General features: G+C 39.7%; 1 protein-coding gene across 1 annotated transcript; it reads right to left on the reverse strand.

The window, feature by feature from the left end:
* Positions 1–59: 59 nt before the first annotated feature.
* On the reverse strand, positions 60–22,078 carry LOC122279546 (TIR-only protein-like). The gene is made up of 3 exons (XM_043090231.1): positions 21,582–22,078; positions 21,340–21,444; positions 60–246 (listed from the first exon to the last, which is right to left on the reverse strand). Exons 1-3 carry the CDS (start codon positions 22,076–22,078, stop codon positions 60–62), a joined length of 789 nt encoding a protein of 262 aa, XP_042946165.1.
* Positions 22,079–22,453: the final 375 nt, after the last annotated feature.

Consider the following 22,453-nt stretch of genomic DNA (forward strand, 5'->3'; position numbering starts at 1 on the left):
GATAAGCATTTTCAACCGTAAACTTCACCCTCGACTGCAGCCCAGCAACCTCTGTTTTCCTAAGCGGAAGCAGAGCACCATAGATGGACCATGCCACTCACTTCGAGGATCTCCAGCTCCATCAATGCTGCCACCATTTCGGCGGCACAGCAGCAGAGTGGACGACGAGCCACAGTGCAACAGTCAGGCAGACAGGTCCCTTGAGCCTCCATAACTGCAACCACCGAAGCCCTTATTCTCAAGCACCTAAACAAAGCAAAAACAAAATAAAAATTGGAGAAAAAACCGGTAAAGAACAAGGAAAAAGCAGGGAAGGTGGGAGGTGGGCAGACCTCCCTCGAGTTAGCTTTGCTGTTTTGGGTTCTAGAGAGAAGTGAGAGCGTCTCTCTCTCTAGAACAGCCTTTGAAGTCCTTTTTTTGTTTTTTTTGTTTTTTTAACAAAACTCTTTCATATAACTGACATTGATCCATGAAAGTTGACATGATAGACATCTGTAAACTGATATAACTAACCTTAAAAAGTTACAATAATATTTAATATATATAGAATCAGGAGAGATAAAATAATGAACAACGCAACAATACTCTGAACAAAGCTGAGTAGTACACGTCGTTAATACAAATTACACTGCATTTAGTCATTGAGTTGAGTTCAGTTATTTATGAATAATTAGTAGTAAATTGAGTAGATAAAATGAGTTATGTGAAATTTATCTAAAATAAGTTTAGATATGTTTAGATATTAAGATAAGTTTCTTACTATTTATAGAAAATTAAAAAAAGTCGTAAATCTCACGTATAAAAATATGTTGAGTTAAAAAATATTATATTATTCTACATATGTTTTGAGTTGAGATGAATTTAATAATTTAATAATTGAGTGTTTGAATGTTATGAGGTGTTAAAACTATATAATTAAGTTGTTAAAGTGACTAAATTGTTTAATAAAAATGAGTTAAACACTTAATTATGGCGTAAATTATAATACTTGAGTAAATTGATAAATTCAGATATTTTACACTTAAAAATATTTATAATGCAATTGTTTCATATAAAATTTATTATCTCAAATTTTACCCCTCTCATAACAGCGGTAATCTGGGAAATACACCGTTCGTGCAGCACCTAAGGATGAAAAGTGTGAAGTCACACACGCTCGAAAAAGAAACTCGCACAAAAGAGGGGCAAAAATGGCCTGCCGGTGGAATCAAAAGCAAAAGAAAAAAGAGTAGAGCAGATTGTGGCATCAAGCACAGACTCACGCACAGCAGATCAAGATGCACGATGCAGAAGCACGGGAGCACGATCACGCGGGACGCAAGAAGCAGCTGGCAGAACAAACCTGCAGAGGAAATCACGCACGAGAGGGGCAATTTCGATTTTTCTCCAGCGGCATTTTTATTCTTTTGCTTGTTTTTGGCTTTACGGGGGGGCGGCTGGCTCTCGAGGTCGCGTGGGTCATTATTTCTTTTTTCTTTCTGTTTTTCGAGATTTTGGGGGGCGGCTGGTTTAAGTTTTTTTTTTTGGGTTTTCAGACCTTTCAGTCAAATTATTTTCTTTTCGACAGTTTATTAGTTTCGGCTAGTTTGGAAATTATTTGTTTTATGTTTTACGTTTTCGTTTTCCAGATTTTTGGGTGAATTGCTATTCGGCATATTTACTTTTCGTCGGCTGGTTTTATTTTCATTTTCTTCCCAGATTTGTTCATAGACTGGTTTTTCCATTATTTATTTTTAGTTCAGTTTTTAGTAGACTCACAAATATTTAGATAGGACATTTATTTTGAAATGTTAGGCTAAATTTCTAAGTGTGATGACCCGCTTTTAAGTGTATTTTCGCTTAAATAGTTATTTTTATTTTAATTAATATATCAGTTATTTATTTTAATTTATTTGCGTTTTAAAATTGGTTTTGATTTAATTTAATTTATTTGAGGTTGTGTTTTATTTCTTTTAGTTGCTTTGTGGTTTTAATCTTTTTGGCGGTTTGTTTCGTTTTCCCGGAATGAGGACTGGACCTCATCTCTTTTCACATCATTTTCCTTTTTTTTCTCTTTTCTTTTTTTCTTTTTCCCTTCTTTTCTTTTTCCTTTCTTTTTCTTTTTCTTCTTTTTCTTTTTTTTTTCTTTCTTTCTCTCTCCCCGATCCGGACCCCCCCGAGCTCTCTCTCTCTCTCTCTCTCTCTCTCTCTCCTCCCTCTCCCTCACGCCAGCGTCCTCTTCTCCAGCCCCTACTGCCGCCGTCCGGCCACCGTTCGGCCTCCCACCGGTCCCATTCTCTTCCTCTCCCTCCGGTGCACCACCCCTCCAAAACCCAGCCCCAACCGGCCGGCCGTTTGGCCGGAAAAGCTCCAAGAAGGGCGCACTGATTTTGCTCCGATCCGCCGCCGTCGCTCCACCTCCGGCCACCATTTCTTCACCACTTCATCATCGACTCCTTGCCGTCCTAACCCACCCATTTCTGGCCTTCAACGACCACCGGAACAGCTCCTACGAGCTTAGTTTCCGTTTTGAGTAATCCGGCCATTTCCGGCCATTCCGCCGCCACCCACGGCCGTTCGCCACTTCCAATAGCTTCACAACCATCCCTAGACCATTCCCTATCAATCTCGTGTCCTAGTGTGTCCCCGTTCAAAAGTGGGTTTTTCAAACCCACGGCCACAGTGAATTTTCACTGTGACGTTGCTGTTTTTCCGTCGTTTGCAACGCCGCTTGTTTTCTAAAATTTTCATATAGCGCTGTAAGTATTTTCCAAACCCTATTTTCAGATTTTAATATATATTGCTCATTCAATTATTTACTGTTGTTGGTTGTTGATTCCGGACTGAGTCCGAGGAGTTTCGGGGGTCGGATGGATGGAGGACGGAGTTGTCTGTTTAATTGTTTTATGTTGTTTGATTATTTTATTATGCATTGTTATGGCATTACATGGTGCATGCACGTGTGTTTGTGGAATTGTGTGAAAAGCCTGTGTATTGGCGTGAGTGGTTTTACGGGTGTGTGTGTATCACGAGCCCAAGCTGGGATGAGTTATTATCTCGGTGGAGCTCCTCTGGTCACTCGGGAGCGGAATAAACTGAGTGATGTCCCCTGAGTTGTCCAGAGAGATGACGGGAGCGGGGCTAGGGGATGCTTGGCTACGAACGCGCCGGGCGCGGAACCGGGCATCGCCCTACTCACCGACTCCGTGGCCCTTCGCTGGCGAGGGCTAGAGGATGCTTGGCTACGCACGCGCGGGGCGCGGAACTGGACATCGCTCGTTAGGTGTCACATGCGTGGTGGTACTCTACGGTGTGACACTGGAGCCAGGGTGTGCGGATGACCCCTAGGGGAGGTCATGGTGCATACGGTTAAAATTGGATAATGGTTTGTGAGGCCAAATGGGACTTTTGGCGTGGGCCAGATGGACTTCTGGCGAGATATTGGGCCGGATGGACTTCTGGCGAGATATTGGGCCAAATGGACTTTTGGCGGCCAAATGTGACTTTTGGCGTGTTTTCGGAAAGGATGTGTTTTTGGGCCAAAAGGGTTTTTGGCGTGTGTGGAAAACTGGTGTTTTTGGGCTTTGTGCATTGGGCATGGTTCATGCATCTTGTTTGAGTTTTATGTGTTTTTATCTGGTAGTGTTTGGGTTTTACTTACCTGCGGTACCATTCGTGGTTCCGTAGCTTTTGGTGCAGAGTTAGAGGACGATGAGGAGGAGGCTGAGCCCGAGGATGCGGCTCCGCCGGGTTGCTGATGCTATCTTTTTTATTTGTTAAAGCCGTATTTGTGTTTTGTAATATTTTATCTATGTATGTTTTAAACAGCTTGTATTACGTTAAGAAAAATTCTAGTACTTAGTTATGACTTTCGTTATCCGCTGCGTGTTTCTCTATACACATCTGTTGCCTTGCACACACTCGGCACCCGTCGATGGGATGGTGACCCGGGTTGTCACCATCCGGACGTCTCAATTTCCCCGTGTTCGGGCGTGGGGATTTTGGGGGCGTCACAGGTGGTATCAGAGCGGTTTGGCTCTGGGTAAAACCACATGTCCCGTAGGTAGTACCAGAATGTTTTTAAAGTTGTGTTTTGAAAATTATGTTAAGTATAGTTGTTTTATTTGTTTTATTTGTCTGGGCTTGTTTGCTTGTTTTTATTTATTTAGTTAGGTTTTGGCATGCTGGTTTATTTTGTTTCTTGCTGTGTAGTGCTGTTTTTGTTTTGTTGGTTTTATGATGGTTTTATTTGTTTTCGTAAAGGAGGGTCAAGAGTGGTGTTGTGGCAAGAGTATGGGGAGGCCAGGGAGACCAAGGAAAAATACTCAGGAACCACAGGAAAATACCTCCAGGGATGACTCCATAGCCGAAGCAATTCGGAAGATGACGGAGTTTATGCAACAGAGTGCGAGGTCTCAACAGGCAGGGCCTTGGCCACCACAAGGACCTTGGCCACCACAAGGGGGTCCTTGGCCACCATCAGGAGGGCCTTGTCCACCATCAGGAGGGCCTTATCCACCGTCAGGAGAGCCTTGTCCGCAACAAGGAGGGTATTGGCCACAACCAGGAGGTCCTTGGCCATATCAGGGAGGGCCTTGGATGTATCCAGGAGGGTCCAGCAGCATGGTGCAAGCCGGATGCACCTATGAGCGCTTCTTGGTGCATAGGACTCCACACTTCACGGGAAATGAGGATCCAATTCAGGCTGGAAAATGGATCAAAGATCTGGAGAAGACTTTTGAGGTGTGTGGGTGCACTGAGGCACAGCAAGTACTTTACGCCAGCTACCTCTTGCAAGGCACTGCTTCTGATTGGTGGGATACCAAGAGGGTGCTGTTGGAATCTGAATTGGGATCTTTCGCTGCGGTGACCTGGCAGCGTTTTAAGAAGGAGTTCAATGACCGCTTCTTTCCCGCATCGGTAAGGAAGCAAAAGGCAAGAGAGTTCTCCAATCTGGTCCAAGGGGGCGCGACAGTGGAGCTGTACGCCCGGAGGTTCATAGAACTTGAGCGGTTTGCTCTTCACCTTGTCGCCACTGAGGAGATGCGAGCAGATCGTTTCCAGGAGGGGCTGCGTCAGGACATACGCCGTATGGTGGTCGGCCATCGGATATCCACTTTTCAGGAGTTAGTGGATGTGGCCACCCTTATAGAGCGGGAAAATAATCTGAGTATGGGCTCCCCTCCAGGGCAAACGAGGCCGGAGTTTTTCTGGTGAAGGAAGCAGCTCGGGTTCGCCTCAGAAGTTTGTTCAGCGGACCGGAACCCGATCTCAAGCATCCTCCAGTGTTCGCATGGGAGGACGTATGCCTGTTTGTGGAGCTTGTAATAGAGCTCATGAGGGCGAGTGTCGGACGAGTAGCGGACCCCAGTGTTATCGGTGCGGCCAAGTGGGACATATTGCTCGGGATTGCCCCGTTAGAGCTCAAGGAAGCCGTGGAGGTAGACACGGTGGAAGAACCAACCCGAGACAAGCAGTGCAAGCCCGGGTTTATGCTGTCACACCCGGAGAGGTGGATGATGAGGCACCAGCGACCCATGATGCTGGAGTAATCACAGGTATGGATAAATTTAATTTTTAAGTTGGATTTAATTTTTGGTGCATTTGGTTTCTTCGTTGTTTTTTGGATTTCATGGGTTGTGTGTTTGGTTCAGGAAGAGTCTGTTTGTATGAGTTTTATGCTTGTACTTTGTTTGATTCCGGTGCTTCACGATCGTTTGTGTCTTCCACGTTTGCTCGGGTGTGTAATTTGGTCACGGAACCGTTGCCGAAGGCTATGGTAGTGGCTCTACCCGATGGCGAGATGGTGTGGTGTTCCAAGGTTGCTTTGGAATGCCCGTTAAATTTTGAGGGAAGATTCTTGGATGCGGATTTGGTGGTGTTCAAGCTGTTGGGCTTTGATATTATCCTCGAAATGGATTGGCTATACCGATATTCTGCGAGTATTAATTGCAGAAGTCAGATAATTAGCTTTCAGCTTCCAGATGGTGATTGTCTGGAATTTGTGGGGAGTAGATTAAAGGAGAAACCGATAATTATATCGGCGATTCAGGCAAGACGAGAGATTGCATGGGGAGCGGATGCATTCTTGGTGCAGATGGTGTCCACGCCGTCTGAGAAGAAGTCTTTGGCAGACATTCCAGTTGTGGAAGAGTTCCCCGATGTGTTTGTGGATGACTTGCCCGGACTACCCCCTGTTCGGGAGATGGAGTTTGTCATAGACTTGGAACCTGGAGCGGCTCCTGTGCATAAAGCTCCTTATCGCATGGCACCGGCTGAATTGAAAGAGTTGAAGACTCAGTTGCAAGAACTGGTAGAGAAGGGATTTATTCAGCCTAGTACGTCGCCGTGGGGTGCACCAGTTTTATTTGTTAAGAAGAAAGATGGAACTCTCCGTATGTGCATTGACTATAGGGAATTGAATAAGGTGACCATAAAAAATAAATACCCTCTCCCGCGGATTGATGATTTGTTTGACTAGCTTCAAGGAGCAGCCGTGTTCTCTAAGATTGATCTGAGGTCGGGATACTACCAGCTGAGAATCAGAGACCAGGATGTGCCTAAAACTGCTTTCAGGTCGAGGTATGGGCATTATGAATTTAAGGTGATGCCGTTTGGGTTAGCTAATGCCCCTGCAGCGTTCATGGATTTGATGAATAGGGTGTTTCAACCTTACCTGGATTCCTTTGTGGTAGTATTTATCGATGATATACTGATTTATTCCCGAGATGTTGAAGAGCATGTGTATCATCTTAGTCTGGTACTTGAGAGGTTGAGAGAACACCAGCTATACGCCAAGCTTAGCAAGTGTGAGTTCTGGTTGGAAGAAGTTAAATTTCTTGGGCATGTAATTTCCCGGGGCGGAGTGGCAGTTGATCCTAGTAAGGTAGAAGCCATTTTGTCATGACCACGCCCAACTACAGTACGCGAGATCAGGAGTTTCTTGGGGCTCGCCGGTTACTACCGAAGGTTTGTAGAGGGTTTTGCTCGCCTCTCCAGACCTCTCACAGCTTTGACTCGGAAGAATACAGAATTTGTGTGGTCAGAGAAGTGTGAGAGAAGCTTCCAGGAATTGAAGAACAGGTTGACAACGGCACCAGTGTTAGCACTCCCAGAACCGCATAAGCCATTCGTAGTCTTCAGTGATGCGTCTAAGTTTGGTTTGGGTTGTGTCCTTATGCAGGAAGGACGGGTTGTAGCCTATGCATCTCGTCAGCTTAAGGACCATGAGAAGAATTATCCGACGCATGATCTAGAATTGGCTGCGATTGTTTTTGCACTCAAGATCTGGCGGCATTTCTTGTATGGGGAAGCTTGTGAGGTATTTACTGATCATAAGAGCTTGAAGCATTTGTTTTCCCAGAAAAATTTGAATATGAGGCAGAGGCGATGGCTGGAGCTAATCAGTGACTATCAGTGTGAGATCAAGTACCACCCGGGGAAGGCTAATATAGTTGCTGATGCTTTGAGCCGGAAGTCACATTTGGAGGATGAAGCCGAACCGTCAGAATTGGAATCGTTGCTTTGTGGGATGAGAAGGCTCCTTATAGAGAGTTCGCAGCAAGTGGAGATTTTGTCTTCAGTTCTTGATATTCGGGTAACTGATTTTGAAGAATTGAAAGCTCTCCAAAGAAAGGATCCGAAGCTGCTGAACATCAGGAAAAGAGTCCGAAAATCTCGAGGGCCGTTGCACTATAGCATGGATAGTGATGGGATACTTCGGTTCCGAGATCGCAGAGTGGTCCCAAAGGACTCAGATTTCAAAGAACGGATCATGGCGGAAGCTCATGCGGCCCCGTATTCAGTTCATCCCGGCAGTACAAAGATGTATCGAGACTTGAAGAAAAATTACTGGTGGGATGGAATGAAGAAAGACGTTGCCTTATATGTGGAGAAATGCCACACGTGCCGTCAGGTAAAGGCCGAGCATCAGAGACCTGCAGGTATGCTCCAACCCCTCCCTATTCCTGAGTGGAAGTGGGATGACATCACGATGGATTTCGTAGTGGGTTTGCCGAGAACGCCTAGTGGGAAGAATTCTGTTTGGGTGATTGTGGACCGGTTAACGAAGAGCGCTCATTTTCTGCCTGTTAATAACATCGACTCTTTGGGTAAGTTGACCCATTTGTATGTCAAGGAGATAGTGCGACTACACGGCGTACCAAAGAGTATAGTGTCGGATCGAGACCCGAGGTTTACGTCGCAGTTCTGGAAGAGTTTGCAGGCAGCTTTGGGTACTAAGTTGAAGTTCAGTACTGCTTATCACCCGCAGACAGACGGCCAGTCAGAGCGCACCATACAGACCCTGGAAGACATACTGCGAGCATGTGTCCTGGAATTCCAAGGGAGTTGGGAAAATCATTTGCCGCTCATTGAGTTTGCCTACAATAACAGCTACCATGCGACCATTCAGATGGCTCCCTATGAAGCTCTTTATGGGAGAAAGTGTAGGTCGCCCTTGTATTGGGATGAAGTTGGGGAGAGTAGGGTAATCGGACCCGAAATAATTCAAGAAATGCAAAGCCAAGTCCGGATCATCAGAGACAAAATGGCGGCAGCTCAGAGTCGCCAGAAAAGCTACGCTGATACCAGGAGGAGAGAATTGTCATTTGAAGTTGGTGACTGGGTTTATCTTAAAGTTTCTCCCATGAGAGGTGTTAAGCGTTTTGGTAAGAAAAGGAAACTAGATCCGAGGTACGTCGGCCCTTTTCAGATTCTGGAGAGAGTAGGGTCCGTCGCCTACAGAGTTGCTTTGCCAGATTATTTTGGGGATGTTCATGATGTCTTCCACGTATCATCCCTGAAGAAGAGCTTTGGGCAGCAAGAGCCACGTTTCGTCGACTCAGCAGGTATTCAGTTGCAACCGGATCTCACTTACGAAGTTGTTCCGTCGCAGATTTTGGATTGGAAGGAGCAACAGTTGAGGTCCAAGACGATACCTTTAGTTAAAGTGGCTTGGGGAGATCCGTTAGCTCAAGACTTCTCTTGGGAACGAGCAGCGGACATGAGGGAGCAGTACCCGTATTTGTTCGAATGATGAAGGTATGTATTTTAATCTTGATCTCAGTTGGATTATGAGCGTTTATGTGGCTTGCTTTAGGTTGGTGGTTGATTTGCAATTTCGAGGACGAAATTGTTTTTTAAGGAGGGGAGGATGTGATGACCCGCTTTTAAGTGTATTTTCGCTTAAATGGTTGTTTTTATTTTAATTAATATATCAGTTATTTATTTTAATTTATTTACGTTTTAAAATTGGTTTTGATTTAATTTAATTTATTTGAGGTTGTGTTTTATTTCTTTTAGTTGTTTTGTGGTTTTAATCTTTTTGGCGGTTTGTTTCGTTTTCCCGGAGTGAGGACTGGACCTCATCTCTTTTCATATCATTTTCCTTTTTTTTCTCTTTTCTTTTTTTCTTTTTCCCTTCTTTTCTTTTTCCTTTCCTTTTCTTTTTCTTCTTTTTCTTTTTTTTTCTTTCTTTCTCTCTCCCCGATCCAGACCCCCCCGAGCTCTCTCTCTCTCTCCTCCATCTCCCTCACGCCGGCGTCCTCTTCTCCAGCCCCTACTGCCGCCGTCCGGCCACCATTCGGCCTCCCACCAGTCCCATTCTCTTCCTCTCCCTCCGGTGCACCACCCCTCCAAAACCCACCCCCAACCGGTCGGCCGTTTGGCCGGAAAAGCTCCAAGAAGGGCGCACGGATTTTGCTCCAATCTGCCGCCGTCGCTCCACCTCCGGCCACCATTTCTTCGCCACTTCATCACCGACCCCTTGCCGTCCTAACCCACCCATTTCCGGCCTCCAACGACCACCGGAACAGCTCCTACGAGCTTAGTTTCCGTTTTGGGTAATCCGGCCATTTCCGGCCATTCCGCCGCCACCCACGGCCGTTCGCCACTTCCAATAGCTTCACAACCATCCCTAGACCATTTCCTATCAATCTCGTGTCCTAGTTTGTCCCCGTTCAAAAGTGGGTTTTTCAAACCCACGGCCACAGTGAATTTTCACTGTGACGTTGCTGTTTTTCCGCCGTTTGCAACGCCGCTTGTTTTCTAAAATTGCCATATAGCGCTGTAAGTATTTTCCAAACCCTATTTTTAGATTTTAATATATATTGCTCATTCAATTATTTACTGTTGTTGGTTGTTGATTCCGGACTGAGTCCGAGGAGTTTCGGGGGTCGGATGGATGGAGGACGGAGTTGTCTGTTTAATTGTTTTATGTTGTTTGATTATTTTATTATGCATTGTTATGGCATTACATGGTGCATGCACGTGTGTTTGTGGAATTGTGTGAAAAGCCTGTGTATTGGCGTGAGTGGTTTTACGGGTGTGTGTGTATCACGAGCCCAAGCCGGGATGAGTTATTATCTCGGTGGAGCTCCTCTGGTCACTCGGGAGCGGAATAAACTGAGTGATGTCCCCTGAGTTGTCGAGAGAGATGACGGGAGCGGGGCTAGGGGATGCTTGGCTACGAACGCGCCGGGCGCGGAACCGGGCATCGCCCTACTCACCGACTCCGTGGCCCTTCGCTGGCGAGGGCTAGAGGATGCTTAGCTACGCACGCGCGGGGCCCGGAACTGGGCATCGCTCGTTAGGTGTCACATGCGTGATGGTACTCTACGGTGTGACACTGGAGCCAGGGTGTGCGGATGACCCCTAGGGGAGGTCATGGTGCATACGGTTAAAATTGGATAATGGTTTGTGAGGCCAAATGGGACTTTTGGCATGGGCCAGATGGACTTCTGGCGAGATATTAGGCCGGATGGACTTCTGGCGAGATATTGGGCCAAATGGACTTTTGGCGGCCAAATGTGACTTTTGGCGTGTTTTCGGAAAGGATGTGTTTTTGGGCCAAAAGGGTTTTTGGCGTGTGTGGAAAACTGGTGTTTTTGGGCTTTGTGCATTGGGCATGGTTCATGCATCTTGTTTGAGTTTTATGTGTTTTTATCTGGTAGTGTTTGGGTTTTACTTACCTGCGGTACCATTTGTGGTTCCGTAGCTTTTGGTGCAGAGTTAGAGGACGATGAGGAGGAGGCTGAGCCCGAGGATGCGGCTCCGCCGGGTTGCTGATGCTATCTTTTTTATTTGTTAAAGCCGTATTTGTGTTTTGTAATATTTTATCTATGTATGTTTTAAACAGCTTGTATTACGTTAAGAAAAATTCTGGTACTTAGTTATGACTTTCGTTATCCGTTGCGTGTTTCTCTGTACACATTTGTTGCCTTGCACACACTCAGCACCCGTCGATGGGATGGTGACCCGGGTTGTCACCATCCGGACGTCTCAATTTTCCCGTGTTCGGGCGTGGAGATTTTGGGGGCGTCACACTAAGTCTAAATTTTGAGAAGGAACCCAGATTTGGATTAGAGTTGATTTATCACACTTCATTCATTGATTTCTTTTTCATACCCTATTTCTTTGTGAAACAAATTGTATTTGTGAAAGTTTGGAGTTCTTCTTGTTGATCTTGATTTATTGTTGATGTAATGCACAACTAATACTTGATTGTGACTTTAGACTTCATAGGTTTCTTTTTCCTTACATTGACCAAACTTATTTTGCAACTCACGAGGAAATTTTGGATAAACTATAAACCGGATTTGAATTATTTTAATTTCCAGTCATTATTTCTTTGAATGAGTAAATGATTGAATAAAAAGAAATGTGATGAATGTTCAATTCTAATTCATGAATGGGGGAAACTTGAAGTTTATGTGTTTGATAAATTGTTTATTAGAATCCCCTTTTGAAATCTCAAGGATTTTCAGTTTAGATTTTTGCCACTTTTATTTTTTCTGCACTTATTTTTCTAACATTTATTTCTTTATTCATTTTTTTTAATTTTACAAGCTTTCAAAAAATTATTCCATTAAAAAAAACTTGAGAAAAGATTCAAAGCATTTTTCATTAACATACTTCACATCAGTGCATAAATTTCATTTTCTTATTTCTTCTTTTTAGTTGTATAAGTAGCCCCTTTTACAAACACCATCCTCACACAAATACAGTTTATTATATTTTTGCTCTTCATGAATATTATTATTCCTGTGGAAATGACCTTAGAGTTCATCCATGTAATATTTTGATAGCTTTTGTACTTGAAAGACAGATTTAACAAGTCATCATAATATTAGACTCAACTTAAAATTAGATTAAATTAAATTGATTTCCATTGAATTTTACAATCAAATGGCGACAACCTAAGAAATTGCAACTTCATGGTCACATTCTCCTAGAAAAATTCGTATGATTAAATAAAAGGGAATAAGTATATTGCCAAAAAACAAAATTAATAAAAAATACGTTACTCCAACTTGTCATTTCAGGAAGATCCGAGGGCAGTTTTGACAGCACGAAGTCACACGGTAAAAAGCTAATTTTCCTTTTTATAAAAACTCAAGGAGGAATCAAGGGAACAAAAAAGAAAGAAACACCACTAATAAGCATGCATGGAATGCAGTACCAATGCTTTTCAGGGTACACTCATCTAATATTAGCAAGAAGGGAATTGCACTGGAACTCTTTGTTTCCAGTTGAAACACTCATTTAAGAAGCGGATCGGAAAAACTGGAGATCTAGCAAGACTGTGGGCGCGGGCGGCTGGCAGAGCTAGCCTGTTTGAACAATAAATGGGCAAATGCAAAAGCATATGGGTATTGCATATAAACACACACACAGAACCAAGAATCAGTACTGTTTTGCAGATCAGTGGCATGCAGCAGACCCTTTATGCATTCTGCGTAGAGGAAAAGTGCATGAATGACTCCTCACCTTTATGCATCCTAACTCATAATTAATATACAAAAATTACTTCATATACAGTCAATTCGACGTATTTTTTTTTCTTTTTTTTGGGTTTTGGGGTTACTTTTAGATACTAATTAAGTACAGCTTTAATTTGCATCTATGTTCAGCAATAAATCTATTTGTAAAAGTGAAAAACGAAACATCAACTCAACCATAAAAAATAATATTAATTAAATGATTAGATTTCTTATTAATTTAAGCCTTTTGGATAGGCATGTGCAAAAAGCCGGATGGGCCGATCAACCCGTGCAGATCCAATCCGAAAAAGTTAGTTTTGAACCAATCGGACCCGATGAACGTCGGGCCATCACTTGGAACCCGAAGTTTCTTCACTTTTCCTAACATCGAACCTAGCCCCTGTGTAACAGCCCTCTAGAAATTCAATTGTGAAATTTCTATTAACTTTAGGAACCTCGTGAAAACCTCATAAGTTTTCACGAATCCATTAATCATATAGGTTTTTGTCTAACTACATAGTTAGTGTTATTATTTACTATGGTATCAGAAGTGTGTTTTTGATTATTGGAGATAGTTAGAAGTGTCAAAATGTATTATGGTTTGTGCCATTAGACTCGGGTGGTTATTTAAAATCTTATGACGCAATAACATTTTTTTATATTTTCGGTCAAAACGTCTGTTCAAAACTGTAAATATTATTGGATAAAAGGAAATATCTTGAGGTAATTTTCATGAATATTATTGGGTAAAAATATTTTGAGTTGATTTTTATAGATATTATTAGATAAAAGTATCTTAAGTTGATTTTTTGTAGATACTATTGGATAGAATATTAAGAGATAATCTTTTATAGATATTTTGGGTAGGAGAAAACTACACTCAACTCTTAACTCCAGCCTCATCTCTTCCATATCTCATCCATAAGTATCTTCAGCCACCTCTCCCCACGAAATTATCTTCATTTACACTTTCCATTGAAAGAATATCAAACACTCTCTCTCGGATAGCTTTTAGGAGGTCTTTTGCATGTCCATTTCGAAGCTGTTGTAAGTGTTTTATCATAAAGTCTCATTCATATAAGTTGTTTCTTTTTTAGTCTAGTTTATATGGATATCTTATTTGCCCCATTTGAAGATCATTTGGTCAGTCAAATATTGTGTAAACTATAGAAAGGTCATTCTGGGAGATAAACTGGAGAATATGTTATAGTTTGGAGTTTTTGACCAAGCTAATGGATAGATATTGGTCCGAAATTTTTATGGAGTATTGTTAACATGTATATATGACTATTGGTTGAGGATTTTTGCATGATTAAAGGTTTTGATGAAATATTTTCTTAGATTTAGAAACTTAGAAACTGGAAGAGGAAAAACAGTTTCTGTTTTGAGAAAGTTTAACTCTTTGGTGGTCTAAACCTATTCTAATGACTTTGATAATTTTATTGGAGGATCCTAAACATCTTATATACATGTTATATTATTATTTTGAAGATATTTGATGTTAGTTTCAAAGATATGAAATTTTATGCAAAGAGATATTCAGATAAGTGGATATTCTTGGCTAAATTTATGTTTTGGTTAATTTCTAACCATGTGATCTTGAATTAGAAGTTTATATATGTTTTAGGACATCTTTTTAAACCATGTAATGGTTTGGTTTGAAGATCATATATTTATAAGTCATAGATCAAGAGATTTATCAAAACTAGTTGAGAAAAAAGTTTCTGTTTTTGGACTAAGTGTAAAACCAAAAACTCCAAATGTTATTTTGTGATTTTGGTGACTTTAGTTTGATGATTTAAAGCATGGTTGATGTTAGGATGATATTATGAATATGTTAGAAGTAAGATTTGATTTTTGAAATTCTTGGATATGTTTTGATTTAAGGTCAAAACTTGTGATTCAAGTGCTTGGATCTTTTTACAAAAAAGTTTGGTGTTGATTATTAGCTTTTTCTAAATGGATGTTTTAAGTATGGTTTTGAAGTTAGGATTGGAAGATGTTTGTTGCAAAATTTTGGTTTAAGCATGAGTTTTGAAGTTGGAAGGAATTGCAACAAAAATCAAGGGAAATGGCCTATGGATGTTTCGGCCATAGTGTGTTCTTCATAGTTGTGTTTTATTTTAAATTTTTCTGAGTTGATATTTAAGTTTAGGACAAAATTTACATGAGGAATGTAAATTTTAGAAACTTTTGGAGTTAGTATGCAAAATCCTTAAGTTATGGGTAAAACGGTCATTTTTCCACATGTAGAGAGTACTCTTTAAGTTAGTATTTTCCATATTTCAAATATTTAGTGATTTAGTTCTAACTTTTAGAATCACTAATTACAGTTCCTCGTGGTCACACTTGAAGTTTTATAAGAAACGCGGAGATCGAGGTAAGTTAGCTTTTAACTTACTAGCAGTCTACTGTGTATGTGTGCTAAGTAAAGGAACTACAGTGTATGTATGTGTGTAATCATATATGTCATGCCATGCCAAGTTATCACGTAATTTTCTATTATACAGAATTTATTCTGTCATCAATTTTTTATCTGTTACATAATATATTATGTCATGTATTACTGTACCTTACAAGTACGTCATGCTAAGTATGCCATCTATTACATGTATGTCAAGTCATGTAATATTCACTGTTACAAGTATGTCATGTTAAATATATTGTCTATTATATGTTATGCTATGTTACGAAATGTTTCTATCTCAAGTTGGTCATGTATTTTAAGTTATATTTAAGTCACGTTATGTTACGTCAGGGCTTCAGTCATTTCGTATTCCAGTCACGTTTCATCTTGATTACTTATGTATGGGGTCACAGCAATTGTGACGTATACAGTATGTGAGACAAAGCAATTGTGACACGTAGAATACATGAGGCCACAGCAACTGTGGAATATGTATTTAAGCAGTTAAAGAATAAGTTTCCGTAAAATACATGGGGCCACAACAACTGTGGAGTATGTATTTACACGTAGAATACATGGGGCCACAACAACTGTGGAGTATGTATTTTTCATGTTAAGTCAAGTTTCAGATCAAGTTCATGTCAAGTCAAGTTCAGTTCATGTTTCAATTTAAGTTATGTCAATTATGCTATGTTGTACGCCAAGTTATGCTTTAATTACTTATGAATTTGATTATGCATTTATGCTTTTACTGTCATGCATGCATCATTAGCTTGTGTGGAAGTTTTTTTGTTAACTTACTGAGATTTGTAATCAAATCTCACTTTGGTAGCCACAACTACCATTCCCCCCGAATGGTAGATCTTGTTATAGGACCTGAAGGAGAATCAAGAGCTGATCAACTAGACACAGTTGACTAAGCGACGGTGCGACGTCAATGTTAATATAGTAGTTAACGTAAATTACTACTTGTACAATGGAGTTGCATCTTTAGTATTTTTTGGATCATAACCATTTTGGACTAGTGTTGTGATCTACTCAATGGGTCTTTATGTATGAAGTATGTTTTAAGCATTTGGGATATTTTCAATTTGGTGCATAGTATTGCTAAAGAAAAAAATTATCCGCTGCGAATATTTCATAATGTTAGATGCATGTTAGGAACATTGCATCTTATATGTCATGAACGGGGGCAGGTAACCTTGTGTTGCATGTCTCGACGCTTCAAATGTCCGTCCGATCCCAAACGGAATTTGGGGGCGTCACACCCTGCCCCTATCTGCATATTTTTCACTTCTCTCTTCATGGAAATCTAAGGTGGTAAATAGGACGGCGTTGGTTATTCCATCGGACGCAATCGCCGAGAACCTGAAGAAGATCGCTAGGAAGGGGGCCAGCTTCACGGGGCTACATAAGAAACTGTTCGGGAATGAGAATGGGAGTGGGAAGGGAGCGACGTCATTTGAGAAAAAGAAGGAGGTGAAGGCGTTGATGGAGGTAAAGGGAAACACGAGGACTTTGGCGATGGTGTTGAGGAGTGAGAGAGAGCATCTGTGTTTGAACAAGGAGCAGGAGATCGAGATCGCTGAGTTCAAACTCATGCTTCAGAACAAGAATAGCGAGGTCAATGGGTCTTTTCCCTTTTTCCACTCTAATGGTGACTTTGCTTTCGAAATTTGTCTGATTTCGATTTTGAACATTGATATTTTGTAGAATTCATTTTTATTACTCGTCTAATAGGAAAATGAAAGCTAAAGTTTGTGTTTTTGCTAACTAAATTTACGAAAGTCATCAGCCTGAGAGTGATGAGAGAGAGAGAGAGAGAGAGAGAGATAAGAGTGAGAGAAAAAAGAGAGAGGGAGCCGACCGAGAGAGGGAACGGAGAGTGAGAGAAAACGGTGTTGAGAGGAAGTAGAGAACTCACCGTGCAACAACTGGGGGTGGCGAGTTGCTACTCGGTGGCTGTAACAGCCCGCTAGAAATTCAATTGTAAAATTTCTATTAACTTTAGGAACCTCGTGAAAACCTCATAAGTTTTCACGAATCCATTAAACGTATAGGTTTTTGTCTAACTATATAGTTAGTGTTATTATTTACTATGGTATCATAAGTGTATTTTTTATTATTGGAGATAGTTAGAAGTGTCAAAATGTATTATGGTTTGTGCCATTAGACTCGGAGGGTTATTTAAAGTTTTATGGCGCAATAACATTTTTTCATATTTTTGGACAAAACGTCTGTTCAAAACTGTAGATATTATTGGATAAAAAGAAATATCTTGAGGTAATTTTCGTGAATATTATTGGGTAAAAATATTTTGAGTTGATAGATATTATTAGATAAAAATATCTTAAGTTGATTTTTTTTTAGATATTATTGGATAGAATATTATAAGATAATCATTTATAGATTTTTTTTGGGTAGGAGAAAACTACACTCAACTCTCAACTCCAGCCTCGTCTCTTCCATATCTCATCCATAAGTATCTCCAGCCACCTCTCCCCATGAAATTATCTTCATTTACACTTTCCATTGAAAGAATATCAAACACTCTCTCTCGGACAGCTTTTAGGAGGTCTTTTGTACACCCATTTCGAAGCTTTTTTTCTCGTGATCGCACTTGAAGTTTTATAAGAAACGCGGAGATCGAGGTAAGTTAGCTTTTAACTTACTAACAGTCTATTATGTATGTGTGCTAAGTAAAAGAACTACAGTGTATGTATGTGTGTTATCATATATGTCATGCCATGCCAAGTTATCACGTAATTGTCTATTATACAGAATTTATTCTGTCATCAATTTTTATCTGTTACATATTCTGTTATGTATTACTGTACATTACAAGTACGTCATGCTAAGTATGCCATCTATTACATGTATGTCAAGTCATGTAATATTCACTGTTGCAAATATGTCATGTTAATATGTTGTCTATTATATGTTATGCCATGTTACGAAATGTTTCTATCTCAAGTTGGTCATGTATTTCAAGTTATGTTCAAGTCACGTTATGTTACGTCAGGGCTTCAGTCCTTTTGTATTCCAGTCACGTTTCATCTTGAGTACATTATGTTTATATAGAATACATGGGGCCACAACAACTGTGGAGTATGTATTTAACTACAATTATGATGCGTAGAATACATGGGGCCACAACAACTGTGGAGTATGTATTTACACGTAGAATACATGGGGCCACAACAACTGTGGAGTATGTATTTATACGTATAATACATGGGGCCACAACAACTGTGGAGTATGTATTTTTCATGTTAAGTCAAGTTTGCATAGAATACATGGGGCCACAACAACTGTGGAGTATGTATTTACACGTAAAATACATGGGGCCACAACAACTGTGGAGTATGTATTTTTCATGTTAATTCAAGTTTCAAAGCAAGTTCATGCTAAGTCAAGTTTCAGATCAAGTTCATGTCAAGTCAAGTTCAGTTCATGTTTCAATTTAAGTTATGTCAATTATGCTATGTTGTACTCCAAGTTATGCTTTAATTACTTATGAATTTGATTATGCATTTATGCTTTTACTGTCATCCATGCATCATGGAAGTTTTTTGTTAACTTACTGAGATTTGTAATCAAATCTCACTTTGGTAGTCCCAACTACTATTCCCCCCGAATGGTAGATCTTGTTACAAGACCTGAAGGAGAATCAGGAGCTGATCAACTAGACACAGTTGACTAAGTGACGGTGCGACATAAATGTTGATATAGTAATTAACGTAAATTACTACTTGTACGATTGAGTTGCATCTCTACTACTTTTTGGATCATAACCATTTTGGACTAATGTTGTGATCTTAGTTGTTCAATGGATTTTTATGTATGAAGTATGTTTTAAGCATTTGGGATATTTTCAATTTGGTGCATAGTATTGCTAAAGAAAAAAATTTATTCGCTGCGAATATTGCATATTGTTAGATGCATGTTAGGAATATTGCATCTTATATGTCATGAACGGGGGCAGGTAACCTTGTGTTGCATGTCTCGACGCTTCAAATGTCCGTCTGATCCCAAACGGAATTTGGGGGCGTCACAGTGGCCCTTCTACAAATGGAGGCAGCGACGTCCTAGGCCACTGTATGGGTTGAGATTGAAGATGGTAGATGAGATTCAGATCGCAGAAAGCAGTTTTTATTTATTTTTTTTATTTTTTTTCTTTTTCTTCTTCTTCTCAGGCTATACGGGTTCTACCTAGTTTCATTTTGTTTGGGTCAGATCGGGTTAGTTTAGCTCCTTAAATACATGGTTTCGGGTCGGGAGGTCGGGTTGCAAGCCTACTTTTGGAAGATTTAAATCTTAATATGAGTGGAAAATTTCATTGTACTTTACTTTATCTAGGGGATCGATAGTTAAATGGATTAAAATATTATTAAATTTATAATAAATAATAATTAGTTTAAACTTTTGCAAATATCTAATATGGTAGTTAAGGTCTAGTTTAAATAGTGAATTAAGATGAAAATTGAATAAAATATTATTTTTTAATATTATTATTTTGGGATTTAAAAAAATTGAATTGTTTATTATTTTTTATGTAAGAATTTAAGAAAATTTTAATGATGAGATCCATGAGATGAGATAAAATACTTTCTATCCAAACCCTCGTCTTCGATCGTAATTCAATTCCATTTCTCACTTAAAGAAAAGTGAATCTATTTGTTAAAGGCGGGGTATGAGAATATTTTTGAATATTCAAATCCGTCATTTACCATTAATTTAAACTTGTCTGATAATTAATGTTAATTTAAATGTGGGAGTTTAAGTTTTTGAAGATTGATCAGATCGAGACCAGTCCATGCAGAAAATGACTTTTTATTATATTTAATTTCTTCGAAAAGGATAGCTAAAGCTGATCACATCATGATCGTTTTGGTTTAAGAGGGGTATAGTATTTACCAAATATATACTTACACTATTCTAAGTAAAACCAATTAAAATTTCAAGCTTTCATTGGTTCTTTTGCTAATTGGGTGCATGGCGGTATATATTATTTTAAACCTTCATTAATTAGTTCATGTATATACTGTTTGGATTTTGGATCTCCCACATATATAATATTATCTTAGAAGAAATGCATATTCTTCCATATGAAACAGATACTACTTTAATTTCTTTCTTTTCTTTTTAATTGTGAAAATTTCAAGTACTGGAAACTGCATTGCTTCTTCTTGTGTTCATGCGTGTCTGCACGTAATTGAAAAAAACAAATTAAAATAAGGGGTGCATTGAGCTGGCTCGGGCCATGCACAGACTTAAGAAATAATATCACAATTGGCACAGGGCTAGATCTATTCCCATATTCTTCCGGATACTCATGACTACTAGATCAGCCGTATATGAAGAAAAACTAGATCGATATTGGTCACCAAGTCGAGGTAACCATTTGCCTGCTTATCTTCCCAAGTATAAATATGAATGATAATTAGTTTGTAATTTCACGATCAGCTAGCAATAGTATAATGTTGGTATAGAGGTATATACGTTACTTCTCCTTTACATTAACATGATCGACTCACTCAATAACTAATTAAGCTTAGTTAATATCATTATAAATTAATATCACAATATATGAGCTAATATAATTATCAATGGAAGCCGAAGGCATTGAGTTAATCAAATCAATTTCACTTCTTTTATAAAAAATTAATTAAAGATGTCATCCCTACTACTTAGATCAAAAATGGAAAAACATAAATTTAATCAGCATTAATTATATAGAAGCTTGGATTCTTTATAAAATTAAGGTCCCCAAGAATGGGTATATATATATATATATATATGCACTGACGTTGCTGAATCGTTTTGAATCCATTACAGCAGATACGTACGAGTAAATGATTTGATCACAACTTGGAAAGTAAGATTTTCATGACTTCATTAATTCTGCTTCAATAATGTTGCAGTAATATTGTACATATCAACTTTATTGTCATTTTATATATATATATATATATATATACATATTATTGATATGTTACAGGATATATACGTTACATGAAATAAACAGAAACTGTACAGAAATATATATCGTGGATCGGAAAAACCGTATATCGTGTAATGATCTACAGCTGATTTTTTACAGTTTGAATCAATATAATTGATTGTTTAATCCCATATATAATTTAATTTTAGCTGTAAAGCTTTTGTTGCGATATAAAAAGGGAATTGCACTGGAACTCTTGGTGTTTAAGATTATTCTCCATTTCTTCCCCCTCTACCTCCTGTAAATTCTTTATGATTGAATCTGAAGCATTTCCGAGAAACTCTGACCAATCCCTGAAATCCGCAAAGAAAGAGGATCAGCATGAATGAAAATAATGGCAAGCTGGGGTTAGTTGAATATGGCGAAAATGTCGAACCTCTCCTCCAAGTTACAATAATAATCCAGAAAAGGAATGGATAAATTAATATACCCTGTCAAAGAATCAAAGGCAAGCCCAACGGTGTTTTTAGCTTCCTCGATTGCCCAATTGAATCTTTGAAGGTCCTCCTCTAGGTAAGTTCCATCGTCCTTCACAATAAGTTGGGAGGGCTTCACGTCCCAAAAAATGGGTACAACCCTTTTCTTCGATTCCATCATCAGAGCCAACTCGTAGAGACAAAATCTGGATTCACAGTACCCGGACGAGAACAATAAAACACCTATCTTACAATTCCGGATACCTAAATTGATATGGTCGTACAGCTTGTCCCCAGGTTTCATACTTCGGCTGTCGAGAAAAGGCCTAATCCCCAACCCGAAAAGCTGGTAGTAAAGCAAACCGGCGGCCGTTTTCTTAGTATCGATCCCTCGGTGGCTTAAGAACACGTCGCATGAAGGGCTGTCTATGGTTGGGATTTGGTTACGAGAATAATGAAGCTGGATTTTACGAGCAAAGCTCTTGGCCAGAAGTGGTAAAGAACGCTGCATGGCTGCTTGAAGAAGGAACTTGTAATTTTTTTTTTTTTCGATTTTCTTTTGAATTTGTAGCTAGGTAAAAAGTTTAGTGTATAGGGCACCGATATATATACATGAAGCTAGCTAGGTAGGCATCATATATATAATTTCCGCGTATATTCTTCAGAGTATTCTCGCAGAAAATGCTACGGAAATTTACGAGCGATTGGCTAATTCCCACACATGCATGGCATGCTAAGTAGACGGTGAGGACAGCTGGCAGGAAATATATATCCTAGCTAGGGATATATAGGAAATGAGAACATTCTTCATTGGAAAGTCACAAACTCTTTCTAACTAGATTTAAAAGAACTTCGAAAATGTCGTGCGGGCGGGCAGTAAGATTAT

The sequence above is a fragment of the Carya illinoinensis genome, chromosome 10 (genome assembly GCF_018687715.1).
Source record: "Carya illinoinensis cultivar Pawnee chromosome 10, C.illinoinensisPawnee_v1, whole genome shotgun sequence".
NCBI classification, from domain to species: Eukaryota; Viridiplantae; Streptophyta; class Magnoliopsida; order Fagales; family Juglandaceae; genus Carya; species Carya illinoinensis.